This window comes from Anopheles coustani, chromosome 3, assembly GCF_943734705.1.
Source record: "Anopheles coustani chromosome 3, idAnoCousDA_361_x.2, whole genome shotgun sequence".
Classification (NCBI taxonomy): Eukaryota; Metazoa; Arthropoda; class Insecta; order Diptera; family Culicidae; genus Anopheles; species Anopheles coustani.
The window spans coordinates 26,238,245-26,253,952 of NC_071288.1; the positions used below are offsets into that span (position 1 = coordinate 26,238,245).

Below are 15,708 nucleotides of genomic sequence, written 5' to 3' on the forward strand. Positions count from 1 at the left end.
GTCATAACAATAGAAATATGTCAAATGGTTTAAAGCCTGTGTTGTGATTCTGCAACTCAATTCGAAATTATTTTACATGCCATTTCTTGTTTTCACATATTTTATCAACCCGTGAAAAACATTAAATTCTCATACCTTAGTAAAGCAACACCATCGTTATTTATTTCCAACCTCGAACGCAATACGAAAATGTCGCTGTCATACTGCGTTTGCGCTCCCACGAACCACAATCCAACAGTCTTGGCAACCATGATCGTAGACAGTTTTTGACCGAACCCGTCAGTGAGCTGATGCGAGAAAGGCAGCAAGGAAAAAACCAACATATTCGCGCAAAAGAATCGTGAAAAACTGGTCTGAAAGAATGGGAGAGTTGTGCGGTCGTAGTACTGAATCATTCTTTCAATAGTTATTCGTCGTGTTGCATGAAAACTGCAGATAGTGAAGGAATTACCGTTCTCCATAGTTTACTACCTACAAACTCTACTCGTCCTCCCCCGAGGAATCGAAGCCGTCTAGGGGTGTTGGAGTACGTGCAGACGGAATTTGTGTGTTTGCGCAGAAAATCTTAACCCGGTCGGCACAGTTCGGTTTTTGCGTAGCACTATATCGCCGGTGCAGGGTGGATGCGACTTCAGGGGTGTTCCGGAGCAATCCAGATTGTGGCAATAGCTGGGGACCCCCCTTTCCTGCCAGTTTATCCACCGTGCGTGAGACGGTGCTGGTGCATGAGAATAGCATAAATAAGTTGCACTGCAAGCAAAACAAACCATCGACTAGCGGAATCGGAGGAAAACTCTCTGGCGGTACCAGCGCCGTGGGGGCGTGGAGGGGATCCAGCAAGTGGTGAGTAAATATGGTATTTCCCTTGTGCAGTAAACCGCTTATCTTAGTAAAAATTATCGTATGTCCAGAGTAGAGCACAATCAATCACACAACCAATCATACTGCTAGACGGCGCCAAGTTTTGCAACCATCCTGTGCTAATGAGAATGTTAATTAGATACAGAACTTTTTCATGTTGCGTTTGTAGATGGTATTCTTATGGTGAAAGCATTTCTTATTTTAACCAGAAATTAGCGATAAGAAATGCATTCAAGTGTGTGTTTATAATGTAGTTTGTTTTCTATTATGCGTGCGGTCGAGCATATGGTGGTTTACAGCTTATCTATCAGATATGCGCGATGTGAGGTTTGCTTCTAGATGCGAAAACTGATGCACGCTCCTTTTTCGCATCCTTTTCTAGCACAGTAAGCCAGTTGCGTAAAAACGGTGCACTATGGCGCTTTGAGAAAAAAAAAAAACGGAACGATGAGTTGTGTGTCCTGAAAAGGGCCGCTATCTTTCGTTACTAAAGTAAGAGTAAAATTTTGCTCCGTTAATTGGCTTATGAAATGAGGAAAAATTTCGTTTCACTAATAGCTTACCGATAGCAGTTTTTTTAGTCATGAACAAAATGCCGGTTGCAACAACAAACCACTAACACAACAAAGTCTAAATAATGTGAAAAATAAAATAGAAAAATAGGAGTATCCACAGCCTCCAGCAATTGCTAGATCAAGCACTCGTTCTACGCAGTTTGAGTGGCAAAGTTGCAGAGAGCGAGCAGTCAGCAAATGAAACACACATGCATGTGGTAAAAAGGTATCATCCCTGCATCCTCGCATTTAATGAAGTTTTATGCACCGGTGTTTTCCATGAGTGTACAAGCTTAAGAGCCATAACGGAAGACACATTTTATGAAAAGTACCTTCGCTTTTTATGAAAAGCCAATGGCAAACCAAAGAGACCGCCGCGTGAATCGTGAAAGAATATCGATTTTTTGCTCGCAAATGATGTGTTCCTTTTCGTCGGCAGGAAATGCAGCAACACACATAAACACGTGGGAAAAGCATGTTTCATGCTATTTACATGCACACAGATTCACACATTCACAAGATAATTTGAGACTGGACTTGCGACCTACTAAGAATGTTTTTATTTTCTGTTAATAATTGTATGATTAGTATTGCTAGTCGAAGTAACCGAAGGAAAGACAGTTTCAGACGGATGTTTTCAATATTTATGTACTCTACACAGTTCAATGTATGTGATTGTTTTACATTCTCTATATCCTTAGGAAATCAGCTGGTGCTGGCAACGCAAGCTCCCCGGACGGAAGTAGATAAAAAATGTCGGTGAAGATATATTTTGAAATTGGACACGTGGCTGCCGTCAAGAGTCGTCCGACGGCGGAGGGATACACGCACGATTGGGAGCTGTTCGTGCGTGGACTGGACGACAATGATATCAGCCACTACATCGACAAGGTGGTTTTCAACCTGCACGAATCGTTCCCGAAACCGAAGCGAGGTACATCTTTTGTTGTCCATTTATTCGTATCAGGCTACCTAGTTTCTAATAATGTTTGTTTTTCAAAATTTAGTCTTCAAAGAGCCACCATACCTGGTAAAAGAAGCCGGTTATGCCGGATTTATTCTTCCCGTGGAGATCTACTTCAAGAATCGTGATGATCCAAAAAAGGCGGTGTATAATTACGATCTGGACCTGACACCGGTCAAGAATCAGCGTGAGGAGTATGTCTTCCACAGTCCCTCCGATGAGTTTCGCCGGAAGCTACTGAAAGGTGGCGGCTTCGTGCTGTCGGGCAGTGGAGGCCAGGGCAACACCAGTGGCACCAATGACTATAAAACCAATCGAGGAGGGCACGGTGGCGGTGGTGGGGGTGGTGGAACCGAACGATCATCTTCCAGCAGTTCGTCGCAGGATAAAAAGTCTAAATCGAAATCGTCCACCGTCGACGACACGAAAGGTCAGTTTGCGGAGTTGTTCGGGTCACCTTTTTCACACAAAACTGGCGGCAGTGGAGGCGGCAGTAAGGTGTCACCAGATCCGAAGCTTCAGTCGTCCAGTTCCGGCTCGCGAAAAACTTCACCACCTGGCGGTGGTCCAGGCGGTGGTGGCAGTAGCAAAGGAGGCCAGTCAAGTCAAAAGATTTCCGGCGACTCACGATCGATACCCAACTCTTCTTCCTCGTCCATGTCGAAAGAGTCGTCGAAGGACAAAGCTACATCGTCCTCCACCTCCTCGTCCTCTTCGAAGCACAAACACTCGAGCCCGAACAAGGAAAGCAAAAAGTCCTCAAACTCAATCCCGTCGTCTGGTGGTGGAGGTGGCGGCGGTATCGGAGAGGAGAAACATAATAAAGAAAAGAAGGATAAAAGCCACTCGAAAGAGCGCGACAAAAGTGGCAAGGAAAAATCAACGAACAGTAGTAGCGGCAATTCGAGTGCGGCCGGCATAAACACAACGCAATCTCTATCGCATTCCGGCGGTTCCGGCAGCTCAAACTCCGTCTCGATGAAGCGACCCGGCGGTAGTGTCGCGACCAACAATAGCAATACTAGCAGTAACATTAGCAATAGTAGTACTAATAGTAATAACCCGACAGTTCCTACTAGTGGTAGCAGCAGCAGCAGCAGCCATCCGACCGGATCATCCACCGGTGTACAGTCCGGGGGACTGAAAACTTCCGACGCTGGAGGACAGAAGCGTGGCAGCAGTGAGAAGGAAAAGAAGAGCAGTAAAAAAGAGAAGAAAAGCTACGAAAAGGAAAAAGACCGAACGGTAGACGCTAGCTCTTCCGGTCAACGAAAGGTCGATCGTTCTGGGGATGTAAAGGGCAACGCACCCCAATCCAGTTCGGCATCTGGCCAGCAGCAGCAGATGGGCTTCTCGAAGGGGGGTGACGTACCACCCGGTGGTAGCACAAAGTCATCATCCGCCTCTTCAGCTGGCAATAAAAGCCATCCATCGAGCGAGGGGGGACAGCAGACGCAGAAAGACATTGGTGGAAAATCGTCCGCAAGCTCAAATTCAAACGCATCGGGCAGTAGTGGTTACTTAAAGGAGAAAAAGATACACGGTTCCGTAGAATCGATGCGGCAAGACCCAACTTTAAACACGTCCTCAGGTGCCACTGGACCTCCACTTTCGTCGCAGAAGACAGGGGAAAAGAGTGATAAGCTCGATCGCGACAAGGACGAAGCGCGCAAGCACAAGCACAAAAAGAAGGACAAGTCGAAGGATAAGGAAAAAGATCGGACATCGGCGGGAAAGGAGAAAAAGGAGCGCAAGGAGAAGGATAAAGCGGTGGCCAGTGGCAGTGGCAGTGGCAGTGGAAGCAAGGGAAGTAGCTTTTCGACACCTACCCGTGAAGCGAACGATGCTCTTCCATCGAAAGCATCGAAACAGCACGCTAGCGGAAATGAACCTGCAGTGAAAACAACTGGTCACGATCGGGACAAAAGTCAACATGGATTCAATACAGGTGGTGTTGGTGGTGGTGGTAGTGTTGCTCGACACCAGCAACAACCCTCGGCGAAATCAACGACTCCTATGGCAGCTCTAATCGGAGAGATAAGCGGGGAGGATAATTCAAACGATTCCGACGAACGCACCGGGGACGGAGACAGTCGTGCACCTTCGACAATTGCGAACGAAAAGGACTCGGAAGCTTCCAACAGTAGCATAGCGGACATGCTAGGCACGAATAGTATGGCACCGGGTCAGCAAAGGCCACCGTCAACAACTTCATCCAGTACGACGGCTTCATCGGTACGGGATTCAACGGAAAAGTACCACCATCATAAGAGCAAAAAGGAAAAAGCCTTATCACGAGCAGCAGCCTCTTCCGCCCCCGCTCAACCATTATCGCCGGTCGTGTCGGACACAAAAGACGCGCCCCCAGCAGCATCATCCTCCCGCTCGTCAGGAAAGCGAAAGCGAAAGAACAAAGACACAGAGGGACCTGAAAAAATTGCACCGAGAGATTCCACGGTACCGGAAATGGCTACGAGGGAAGGGCGAAGTCTGTCACCTCCTTCGCCACCTGCCGGAACTGCGTCTGGATCGAGCCTGATGGAACCACCGGCCAAGGTACCGAAAAAGGACGATTCCTACGGCGGTGCCCCCGGGCCTGGGAAACTACCGGATACGTCCGACCACACGAACAACAACAATGCCATTAATAATAACAACATCAGGCACTCGGTTGGTAGTGGTGGCAGTACGGCAGGAGGAGATGACAGCAGCAGTGGAAATAGTACATACTTTGGGCTCAACAGTATCCCTCCATCGATCGCTGGTTCTGGTGGAGGAAGCTCATCGCTTTCCGCTGGTGTTAGTAGCTCATTGCTCAACTCTAGTATTAGTAACGCCGCGCTCTCCTCCGGTGTTGGTGGCACGGGTACGGGAAGTTCAGCCGCCAACTCTCTCACCGGAGACTACATGTCCGAGCTGAAGGATCTGCAGCACAAGATTATGACGCTCCAGGACAACAGCGAGCTGCAGCGGGTGGTAGAGATGATAGCGGCCACTGGGTGCTACGAGATAACGAGCGCCACCTTCGACTTTGACCTGTGTGCCCTGGACCGGCTGACGGTGCAACGGCTGCAGGATTTTTTTGCCACCTCCTGACATTAAAGCTACCAAGGTACGAACCGTGAGTCGCCAATGGGACGGCGCCACTAGGCAATGCGAACCCGATCTGCATTTGGTATAGTTAGGTAAGAACGCTTTGAAAATCATAAATTCGATAGGGTAGATATGGTTCGAAAACATGAGCTTATTTTTACTTCCTGGGAGCTTGGGTTGTAAGAAAAAGTACTAAAATTAGCACTTCAGTCGCTTAACCACGTTTGATACTTTTTTAGTCACAAAAAGGATGGATCGTTTCGATCCGTTTTTTGTCGTAAAAAATTAAACAAAATCTATTCACCACCGCCTGATTGGCTTGTCAGTCTGATAAGGAACAAATGATTATTTAAAGAAAAAACTATTTTGCACATAACGCAAACCACATTTAAATGATAGCTAAAACTATAACGGTTTACACTATTAATCATTACGGCCTTCGTTTCCAGATCTGGCATCCCGCTCTTCGCTTCCAGTGCCCTCTTTTGAAAACACCACGGACGTAGGTTAGTAAATTTGCGAATACGTTAGAGCCTGCCTTCGTGAAACGCACCTTTGTCGGTACGCTGTCGTGTTAGCACATGTTTTCATGGGAGTATCTAGAATGGCGCAAGGGGCTCCGTGAACGATGAATACATCAATCGACATGCGAAGACAAACTAATACTTAGTACCGGCCAGCTTAAAAAACGTGGTAAGCTATCAACGCTTTTGCAGTGCGTTTTCGTACAAACCAAATGGACGCGAGAAGTACAAAACGAACGGTTGTATTTACAAACATACAAAGGCGAGGACATCCGTGAGCGGACATACATGCGACCGTAGAGTCAAGGGTTGACCGGGCGAGATTAGCGGCTACTGTGGGGCATTATAATAGACAAGATTATGTCCCAACACTTTCAGTAATTTCAGGGCATTTCACATACAGGCGCCTCGGTAAAACCGTGTTGTACCCTGCATTCCTATATGGAAGCATATTCTCTGCACCGCGTGGTCTATAGATAAAAAATGTACCTTATCGACTCGCAACTGTTGAGTCGATCATAAAAGAATAAGAGAAGTGTTTTTTGGTTTTGGCAAAAAAATCGAAGTAGGCGACTGGTTGCTTACGCTTAACGACTATCAAATTACGATACGTATCCTTAACGAACAAAATCAACTGTCCTTCACTCTCAAATACGTACGACGCAAATGGTTACAAGTAACGTAGGATAATTATATTCAATCACAAGTGCATCTCATCCTTTGGTGCACCTGGGCGTGTTGTGTTAGTGTTGGTGTACATGGTGTGAACAGATAGGACGAACTAAGCGGATTGACTGACGGGCAGAGTTAACGGCAGGAAATAACCTCATTGAAATCGAGCGACCTCGGAAATGTAGTACCGCTGAAAGACACAATATTGTAGGGTTTGTTCCAGGATAAGACCCATGGTCCCGTAAAAGCTAACACTATGTTAGCTTAAATTGTATTCTATCTTATACTATCCTTTTGCGGAGGCACTTTCTCACTTTTCCTACTTTATTCTTTTTTAAAATAAGTTTAGTGGAGAGGCACGGAACGGGAGTGTTTGTTGTTTGTGTTTGACGTCTAGTGGCCATTTCGGGGAACAGGAAAGATGTTTTTAAAATTAGCTTACTTTGGCTGCCTTACTATGACCGTTTAGAAATCTCCCCATCGTAATGTTATACAGGATGAAAACCCATCTTTTTTTAAATACTCTCACTAAAGACAGACGAGAGCAAGAAGGAAAACAAAACAGTAGATTAGTACAATAATTGAGTTTCATACGTTGAGTTTTATACGTTTAGAAATGTTGTATTCACCAACGTGTAATTTAACAAATAGTTTTCATGTTAAACTATTGTCTCATTTTAAGTTACCAAGAGTATGTAATAGCAGAACAGCTTTGGTAGGGTCACGCAAAAGTTGGTAAGGCGCACGTATTTGTGTATGTAGGCATTATTGGAATCGGAAGCGGAGGAATTCTAACTGCTCCAAGGCGTTGTGGAAAGAACAGGCAGAGTAGCTTAGTAGCGAGCGTGGTAATAGTTAAAAGAAGAATGAAACGTGGCGAACTGAACGAACTGAAATCATCACAAAATGATAAATAAGTGTAAATACGTATATAAATAATATACATTAACATGAGCATTGTATATCGGTTTAAACGTTCTAAATCTTAACGCTAAGGAACATAGTAAAACTAATAATGTAACCATGAAAGGAGATCATCGACACGAAAGAAACTTTTGGCACCGGTATTTTTTAAAACCGTGCACGCTACGCAAGTCGTTTTCGTAGGTTATGCATGTTTTTGTTTTAATTTTTGCGTGTGTTTTCTATTTGTTCTATAACCAAAAGGTTTTTTGTTTTTCCCCCAATATTGTGTTAAAAAAATCCCTGTATAGATCTTTAGATTCGACATATTATACTCCGGCGATTGCCCGACAACTGAGAGCTTCGTAGAAAAACGACACTTCTGATTAATGACCAAAACGAAGCATAAAACTCGTTTGACATGAAATTAAACGCAAAGGTTTAAAATTTAAACATTTTCCCTTCAGGCTTGGGAGGTTAATGGGCAAGGTAACAGTTGAACGCACAACTGTTCGTAGCTATCATTAGGCCAGAAATAAGTATTGAAGAGATGTACCGAAGATGAAAAAATAAAACCCATACCAATGCTCTCTGGTGCTAAACTGTGTACGCCTTTGGGAAGTTTGATGTTAATTGTGTTTATTCAACGACCTATACATATATTTCATTTTTAAAATAGTCAGAATTTGTTGACAATTAATTTTTGTTGTTAAGCTCATTCGCGAAAGTAGTGTTACAATTGCTAACGCTAGTAAATTAGTCTACGACTTTTCCCCCGCCACCAACATTACGTCTTCTCGGGTTTGCTCTTTGTTGGCTCTCTATAAATCGCCCAGTCGGGTAGCGGATGTTCCGAAGGGAACACCCAACCAGTCGGAACGGGATAACCTGGTTTCGATTCCGTTGAAACGCCAGTGGGATCGATCGGCACAGCGTACGAGTCCCAAGTCCATCTAACGCCAAGCAGATCATATCCATCCGTTCGTCGGCCACCGATCGCTGCAGCAGCATCGCCGAAAAGTGCCTTCCGCCATCGATTATCCCTCCGACGGCTCTCATTACCAGCGGACCGGCGAGCTAACTCATCTTTCAGTAGTCTTTCCTCCTTGATGCAATCGGTCAGCTTGATTTTCCATTCTGCAATCAGTGCATCTACATTCCTCCGAAAACGCTCCCTGGTATCATCAACCGGATCCCTTGCTAACGTTTCTCCTTGCCTTTGTTGGTGTAGTTGAATAGTCTTCTCGAACCGACCTAAATACCGCTTTGCTCGAGCTTTTCGTCGTCGGACATCGGCTAAGATAAGCGTTTTTGCCTGCAGCTCTTCGCGGGCTGTCCGTTCTTTTTCCAATCGAGCTTTCCATTCGGTTTCCCAGCGAGAAATTTCCTCTAGTCGCCGTAAACGATCCGTTTGTTGTTTCTCTCGCGCCTTTTTTAATCTAGCATTCCTTCGCTTTTTCCATGCTCGTTTCTTGCGCCGTACTACCAGTTTATTAGCAACCGATGTTACTGTTGCCAAATCCTCGAGCTCTTTAAGTTTGCTATCAAGGCCATTTTTAAGATGTTCTATACGTTCGACTTCATCACTCCACCTTGTGTCGTTTTCGTCTACTGGCGTTTTTTGTAGTTCTTCGAGCACCAACTTGGAATGTTTCAATGCTTTCAACGCGTGCAGTACTTTGCGAACCTCGGTACGGTAGGTTGCAATATTGATGGATGGGTTGGATTTGAATGCGTTAACTGAGATTGACCGGTTTTGCGTATGAGAGGACACAAACTCTTCCACGAGAAGTTCATCCGATAGTCTTAGCTGTTCTAAAAGTGTTGGATGTGGAAAAGAATCATCGATCGGCGGCGGTGGTTTTGTTAAGTCGAACGGAAAGCCTGAATGTTGGGGAAACATGTTCCTTCTAGGAAAAAGAATCTACGGCACGCTCTTGAAGCTCAATCCAGTTAATACAGTAGCTCAGTTATCATAACGTATCTTGTGTAACTTAAAATTATAGTTTGTTCGAATAAGAAAGAAAAATCCCCACGATTCTAAGCGGTTATCTTTTGGGGCAAATTCACTTTCGCATCCTCCAGCACTGCCAGCGCATTTTGATACTGTTCCGTTTCCTTGAGCTCTTCCTCGTTCTTCAGCATTTCCGCCAGCTCCTCATGTGCTTTGGCCAACCTTTCGTATCCGGAATGGGATGATGGGGAATGGAGAAATGTTACATTCGGTAACAAACGCTAAAGAAAACGTTTAATACAAACATACCGTCGCTGGCAGTCGGGTATCATCATCATCGATTCCTGCAGCACTTCTTCCTGCTTCCGGAGGACATGGTCGTCCGAGCCGGCCGCTTTCAGCTTTTCGATACGGTTTTGCTCCGTGATGACTTCCTTCTCGTACACCACCTTTTCCTTCGACAGCCGCTTCACTACACCTGTTTTGATGGTCAACTGGCGCAGGCGAGGGTCCGACATTGCAGGACGCTTCCGACACGGAGAATTTAGGGAAAGACTGGAAGAATCTGGAAAGCGATATCCAAAACCGTACGGTACTTTGTATCGTTCCGGAAACAGTCTAGAGCACAGAGATAGAGGCACGCACAATGCCGGCACTTGCTAGGTCTGTATTACTCATCGCGCGTCAACGGAGCAAGCATTTTATCTAAAAAAACAACATACGTTGCTGTGAGATCTGTTCGCGTCGAAGTACGAACATCTGGTATACAGCATGCGAAAGTATTTTCTAATATTAAATTGATGATTGACATATGTTTTAAAGACAGTCAATGTGTGTTTTAGACTGTTTAAAAATATATCGAATGGAAAGTTTCACTAAAAGATCATTATTCTAATGATATTCGTTAATAAATTTGTTCATTTTGTCATCCACCCGACTACGGCTAACAATATTGCTACTCTGCTGTCAAAACAAACAAAATGCTGGCAGTTGGTATGTTTAGGAAACGGTCACACGACGAGCCAAAACGTGTGATTCATTGTGAAATAGTCTTTCATCTACTTGCGGCTGCTTTCGGTGACCGATAAAATGGTGAAGATAAAAGACAGCGCAGTGGACGCTATAGGCGAGGTGCTCAACAATCGCGACCGTCCGTTGAAGGAGCGATTCAGGGCCCTGTTCGCACTGCGGAACATTGGCGGCGATCGTGCACTCGATGCCATCGGCCGGTGTTTCGAGGACGATTCGGCCCTGCTGAAACACGAGCTAGCCTACTGCCTCGGACAGATGCAAGACGTGCGAGCTATCCCCATTCTGACGAAGGTTCTGGCCGACGTGCAACAGGAACCGATGGTGCGGCATGAAGCGGCCGAAGCGCTTGGTGCGATCGGGGATAATTCAGTCGAGGCAACGCTTCTCGCGTACTGCAAGGACCCCGTGGTTGAGGTGGCAGAGACCTGCGAAATCGCTCTGGAGCGTGTGCGATGGTTGAAGGAAAATAAAGATCAAGAGCCCGCCCTGGAGGATGACAATCCGTACGCCTCTATTGACCCAACCCCACCAGCACCCCCCACAAGTGTAGACGAACTTCGGCGAACTCTGTTGGATGAATCGGCAACCCTCTTTCACCGTTATCGGGCCATGTTTTCTCTGCGCAATCTTCGTACCGAAGAGGCTACGCTCGCCCTGGCAAGTGGATTGAAGGGAAAGAGTGCCCTCTTCCGGCATGAGGTGGCCTTCGTACTGGGACAGCTGCAGCAAGAGTGTAGCATACCGTTTCTGGTTGAAAACCTGCGCGATCCGCTGGAGAATGAAATGGTGCGCCACGAATGTGCGGAGGCACTCGGAGCAATTGCCACCGAAGAGTGTACCCGCGTGCTGAATGAATATTTGAAAGACGAGAAACGGGTTGTGAAGGAGAGCTGCGAAGTTGCGTTGGACATGAGCGAGTACGAAAACAGTGCCGAGTTCCAGTATGCCGACACACTACTGAAGGTTAATGATGATTGAATAAAATGCACCGATTCCTTCTAGAACTAAAAAGTCCTAAGATATTGGGTTCAACATTGAAAGCTAACAACCGCTTCCACCTTGTATCGTTTTGGCGTTACCGTATATTTATCATAGGTTGACGATGACAGTAAAACTACGAAAAGAATGTATCACAATTCCGAAAATTTCCAACCTGGCTAAAACTAGACATATCGAAATATAGAATCGGCGAAGGATGTGCGCAGCTAGTGGCAGGGAAAAGATGGCCTTATTTCCATATGGGAAGCCAGCGAACGAAACGCTTTTGAGATCCTACTTTTTTCGTTGGCGACGCTTGGCCGACGATTTCCCGTTACTGCCACTGCTCGAGGGATTGTTGTTACCGCCGGTGCCCGGCGACGCTTCGTTCGCCGGAAGTATCACTGTTCCATCCACAAGCTCGCTCTTCAGTTCGGAACCGGCAATCGTGTTCTGTGCTTCCATGTAGAACATGAGATCGCGCACCTGCTCCTTTAGGTCGACGATTTCCTGCTCCTTTTCGGTGCATTTTTTCTCGAGCTCAGCAAACTTTTCCTGCCAGGAAGTCTGGTTCGATTGTAACGTCTTCCCAAATTGCTTTTCCTCTGCCAGTTCTTCGACGACGGTGTTTAATCTATGGAGCACAAGAGCGCAAACGATCTGAATTATTTTCTGAACAAGTTAATAAATACGAAAATGCTTTAGAACGAGTTGTGTTAACAAATGCTTTACAAAAATTCAAAGGACAGTGAGTTCATTTACTAAAGAGCTCATATTAGCTTACTCAAATGATCGTTCTGCTACTTTGTAAGATTTTAAAGGAATGTGAACTAAGCGAAACATTTTTTTCTTGATCCAATAATATGAATATATGGAACACCTTAGTGTTCTAAATATTAGAAACATAAACCTAGAGTCAGGCATATACTCACTTTGAAGATAGTTGCGTTACTTTCTTTTCCAGATTATTTTTCTCCTTCGTAAGTCCCTGTAGTTTTGCCTCCAGTGCGGCACATTTTTTCTTTCCCTGGTCATTTTCCGACTGCAGCTTCTGTCGCTCGCCACCAATGATTGCCTCCAGCCGTGACAACCGTTCCTCATAGTAATCCCGTTGCGCATCCAGTTGCGACGTTAGCAGATAGGTAAACTCCAGCTGCATCGAGTCAATCTTTTCGTCCCCATCAGCTCCACCGGGCGACTGGGTGGCCACAAGCTTGCCATCCGATTTGCTTTGCAATAGCCGGTGCACAAAGTTATCACCGGCGTAGTCCCATACTCGGTTGGTGCCGAGCTGCAGGGCGTAGGTATGATTGGTCACCCGATAGTGGGATGCAGCATGGCCTCCCTGGTAGCGACCGCATCCGATGTGTCCGCAGATGAGGCAGATCCAGAGAGCTTCGGTGCCTTCACACTCCATGCAGACCGATTGTTCGGACAGCTCCGGCGTTTGGATGCAGCGACACACGGGACACGTTGAGTCGCACCACTTGATCAAACATCCGGCGTGGAATGTGTGGTTGCACAGGATCGTCAGCACACCGTCCACACTTTCGTCCATGCGCTCCAGGCACACGGGGCACGTCGGCAGTTCCGTGTGGCCCGGCGGTGCGATGCAGTTTCCATCCAGTCCCCATTCGACGGTCGAAACCCACACGGCATGGCAGAGCGAGTCTGGCTCGAGACTATTGTATGGTGCCCCATTGAAAGTTTTATAAAACTCGATCGCTCCATCGGTACAGCGGAACTCTAGCAACACCATGAACTGATTCGGTGAACCATCGCGCAGGATGCGGACGTGTTGTATCTGCTGGTGGCAGGGAGCGATAAAATTGAGTATGTCATGGCAGTTCAACGACGATGGTACAGCAATCAGACAGAGTGTTTGCGAAACACCACCTTCCGTCATATCTGCCCGTTCACTGTGGAAATGGACAGGAGAATGAAAAGGAATCAGTGCACGTCATCCCTGGGGTTCACAATAGATTTACGTAACCCTGGCAACACCTACTTCCGTTTGAACAAATGAAGAATGCCTTTGGTAACTTCGACAAATGGATTCCCAGAGAAGAAGTTGATCTCTCCCGGGAACTCCGTGGCCGACGGTGGCAACTCGTCCATCGGAGTTTGCTCGCGCGAACTTTTAGGCAGAATGCCCCGGTATTCATCGGCTGGGGCGCCATCCATCAACCGGTTACGGTAGCTTTCGATAATAATTTTCTTCGGTTTACGCTGGCCTCGCATCTCTCGCTGCAACCGTGGATTGTTGGGATGTTCGTTGGATACCGCTCCGGCTACCTCTAGAGGAGAAACCACTCACATCAGGATCAATCGAGGAAGATGAGTAAAAGACGCCCCGACGTAATATATCGACCGACCAACCCATTCGTGTGAAGGATTTTTTTTTTGCTTGCAACTCGATCACAATACACGAACTCGGTTCGGTGTCGCATATTTACCGGACTATAATTAAAGCGATCACTTACCGTCGCCAACAATGCTGCCTCCTGTTGCTGCGTCATCGTAGGCGGATGCGGATTCCGTCGGTCCCAACATATCGGACGATTGACTGTTGCTTCCGTCGGCGACTAATTCAATCTTGAGCAAGCATACAGAAACCAGTACAGACATTTATGGTGCACCCACGATCATAATCTAATTACGCCAAAGAAAGGAAAATGAAAGAGGCAAACGAAAGAAACAACAACACCACCGAACGGTCAAATGTTGTACGCTGTTTGTCACTTTTCTAGTCCAGCTAGGTTAACAATATTTTTTTAATTTAAACTCTTGACTGTGAAAACCACCGCCGAGATCGAGACGTTCTGGTAGGAAAAACGTCGCAAATCTCTGTTGCAAATGGTAAGTACAATTTGTTGGACGCAAAACACATTTGCGGAGAACGGGGTGAGGAATTGCAGTCAAAACAAAGAACAGCTTACTGTCAGTTACTCGTTTACATTTCCTGATTGCAGGACTTAAACAGGGCGAAATGTATTTTTTAGGGAACCGAAAATACAATTAAACTTTTCCCTAGTTGAGGGTTTTTTACCAAGAGTATCTTTTAATCGTTAAATGGAATAGTAAAAATGATTTAAAAACTAAAAATCTTGAATAAATTTTATGAAAACTTCGTGACGTTTATTTGACAGAGGCGAAAAGGCGAAAGTTCCTTGGGAACGATTCTGTCTAGTGATGGGGAAACTGAATCCCTACAGAGATTCGAATCTTTCGATTCAAATCCATTCCGAGATTCGGATCTATGAACCCGAATCCCAATCCGTCATATCATGCGTGCTTACCTAATTTACCGATCTTTCATATTATTTGTTACTTTAACAATTGTACAATCAATGGTTGAATTGATCCAAAGGCTAAATCGAGCTTTTGAATGGTCCCCAGGACCATCTGGATCGCTATCGCTATCCGCTCCAAGGGGGAGCTGTTTCATTTCAGTTCCGAGGAAACTACCCACCACTATGCGCACAATTTGAGAGAGAAAAGAGAATTGAAAATGCTCTCGCAACATCGCAAAATCTCTCTTTCGAAGAGAGAGATTGCGCATCGGGACCTTTCGAACTCTGCCGGCCTGGAATTACAGGTGAACGTCGATTATCCGGGGGTGTCGGGACCGGAAGGTCCCCGGATAACCGAATTCCACGGATAATCGAACATATACTAAAATACGTTTATAATACCTGGTTTGAGTCTCGGCTAGTTCACTTTTGACCAGTTCCAGTTAGTTGATTAATCATAAAAAATGTTTGAAGTATTTTCCTATGGTATTTTTATTGCTATTTTCGATCCGATAAAATTTATTTGACACATTATTGCTACAAAATGTTGTGAACCAACCTAATATTCATGGAAACATGCTAGCCCGGTTGTGCAGTTGTCAGTTGCAAGACCCCCGGATAATCCGCCCACCGGTTAATCCGGCCCCGGATAATCGACGTCCGACTGTATATGAAAATGACATTTGGAGGTTTTCGAAGAGTTTCGGTCGACCGGGCCATGTTTACAATGTGTCGCAGTATTAATTTCTCCAAAACTGGAAACGATGGATAGGTCTTTACTTCGACAAAGTTGTTGGTCTGCAAAAGACCTTTCGTTTGAGGGGTCTGTCGTAAAAATCAGTCCACAGAATCAAAAGTTATTGGCAATTTGGCTGTTTCG

At 45.8% G+C, this 15,708-nt stretch overlaps 5 protein-coding genes across 6 annotated transcripts; 2 read left to right on the forward strand and 3 right to left on the reverse strand.

The window, feature by feature from the left end:
* The first annotated feature begins 298 nt into the window (after positions 1-298).
* LOC131260258 (protein AF-9) lies at positions 299-8,178 on the forward strand. 2 transcript variants are annotated; one of them, XR_009178149.1, is made up of 4 exons: positions 299-843; positions 2,117-2,349; positions 2,423-5,564; positions 5,922-8,178. XR_009178149.1 is itself a non-coding variant. In XM_058261935.1 (4 exons), exons 2-3 carry the CDS (start codon positions 2,169-2,171, stop codon positions 5,473-5,475), a joined length of 3,234 nt encoding a protein of 1,077 aa, XP_058117918.1. In that variant the 5' UTR covers positions 299-843; positions 2,117-2,168; the 3' UTR covers positions 5,476-5,491; positions 5,922-8,178. The 2 variants fall into 2 exon arrangements, 1 of the variants encoding a protein (XP_058117918.1); XM_058261935.1 differs by having other exon boundaries at positions 2,423-5,491.
* Positions 8,179-8,191: 13 nt separating this feature from the next.
* Positions 8,192-9,610, reverse strand: LOC131260259 (programmed cell death protein 7-like). Its single transcript, XM_058261936.1, has one exon. The coding sequence runs from the start codon at positions 9,472-9,474 to the stop codon at positions 8,359-8,361; it is 1,116 nt and encodes a 371-aa protein (XP_058117919.1). The 5' UTR covers positions 9,475-9,610; the 3' UTR covers positions 8,192-8,358.
* On the reverse strand, positions 9,453-10,202 carry LOC131260260 (tubulin-specific chaperone A). The gene is made up of 2 exons (XM_058261937.1): positions 9,835-10,202; positions 9,453-9,747 (listed from the first exon to the last, which is right to left on the reverse strand). The coding sequence occupies exons 1-2, from the start codon at positions 10,041-10,043 to the stop codon at positions 9,612-9,614; spliced, it is 345 nt and encodes a 114-aa protein (XP_058117920.1). The 5' UTR covers positions 10,044-10,202; the 3' UTR covers positions 9,453-9,611.
* Positions 10,203-10,606: 404 nt separating this feature from the next.
* On the forward strand, positions 10,607-11,596 carry LOC131260667 (deoxyhypusine hydroxylase). The gene has a single exon (XM_058262456.1). It carries the CDS (start codon positions 10,615-10,617, stop codon positions 11,533-11,535), a length of 921 nt encoding a protein of 306 aa, XP_058118439.1. The 5' UTR covers positions 10,607-10,614; the 3' UTR covers positions 11,536-11,596.
* A 61-nt stretch (positions 11,597-11,657) lies between these two features.
* Positions 11,658-14,322, reverse strand: LOC131260666 (BRCA1-associated protein). Its single transcript, XM_058262455.1, has 4 exons — positions 14,019-14,322; positions 13,544-13,832; positions 12,468-13,454; positions 11,658-12,169 (listed from the first exon to the last, which is right to left on the reverse strand). Exons 1-4 carry the CDS (start codon positions 14,161-14,163, stop codon positions 11,830-11,832), a joined length of 1,761 nt encoding a protein of 586 aa, XP_058118438.1. The 5' UTR covers positions 14,164-14,322; the 3' UTR covers positions 11,658-11,829.
* Between the last annotated feature and the right edge of the window lie 1,386 nt (positions 14,323-15,708).

What these genes read in the sequence shown, in the direction of transcription:
- LOC131260667 (XM_058262456.1), top strand. Translation starts at nt 10,615, where the DNA reads ATGGTGAAGATAAAAGACAGCGCAGTGGACGCTATAGGCGAGGTGCTC.
- LOC131260259 (XM_058261936.1), bottom strand. Translation starts at nt 9,474, where the DNA reads ATGTTTCCCCAACATTCAGGCTTTCCGTTCGACTTAACAAAACCACCG.
- LOC131260258 (XM_058261935.1), top strand. Translation starts at nt 2,169, where the DNA reads ATGTCGGTGAAGATATATTTTGAAATTGGACACGTGGCTGCCGTCAAG. An exon ending in GTTCCCGAAACCGAAGCGAG is followed by an intron (nt 2,350 to 2,422) that starts GTACATCTTTTG and finishes TTCAAAATTTAG; the next exon opens with TCTTCAAAGAGCCACCATAC.
- LOC131260260 (XM_058261937.1), bottom strand. Translation starts at nt 10,043, where the DNA reads ATGTCGGACCCTCGCCTGCGCCAGTTGACCATCAAAACAGGTGTAGTG. An exon ending in ATACCCGACTGCCAGCGACG is followed by an intron (nt 9,748 to 9,834) that starts GTATGTTTGTAT and finishes CGGATACGAAAG; the next exon opens with GTTGGCCAAAGCACATGAGG.
- LOC131260666 (XM_058262455.1), bottom strand. Translation starts at nt 14,163, where the DNA reads ATGTCTGTACTGGTTTCTGTATGCTTGCTCAAGATTGAATTAGTCGCC. An exon ending in AGGCAGCATTGTTGGCGACG is followed by an intron (nt 13,833 to 14,018) that starts GTAAGTGATCGC and finishes TTTCTCCTCTAG; the next exon opens with AGGTAGCCGGAGCGGTATCC. An exon ending in GTAACGCAACTATCTTCAAA is followed by an intron (nt 12,170 to 12,467) that starts GTGAGTATATGC and finishes TGTGCTCCATAG; the next exon opens with ATTAAACACCGTCGTCGAAG.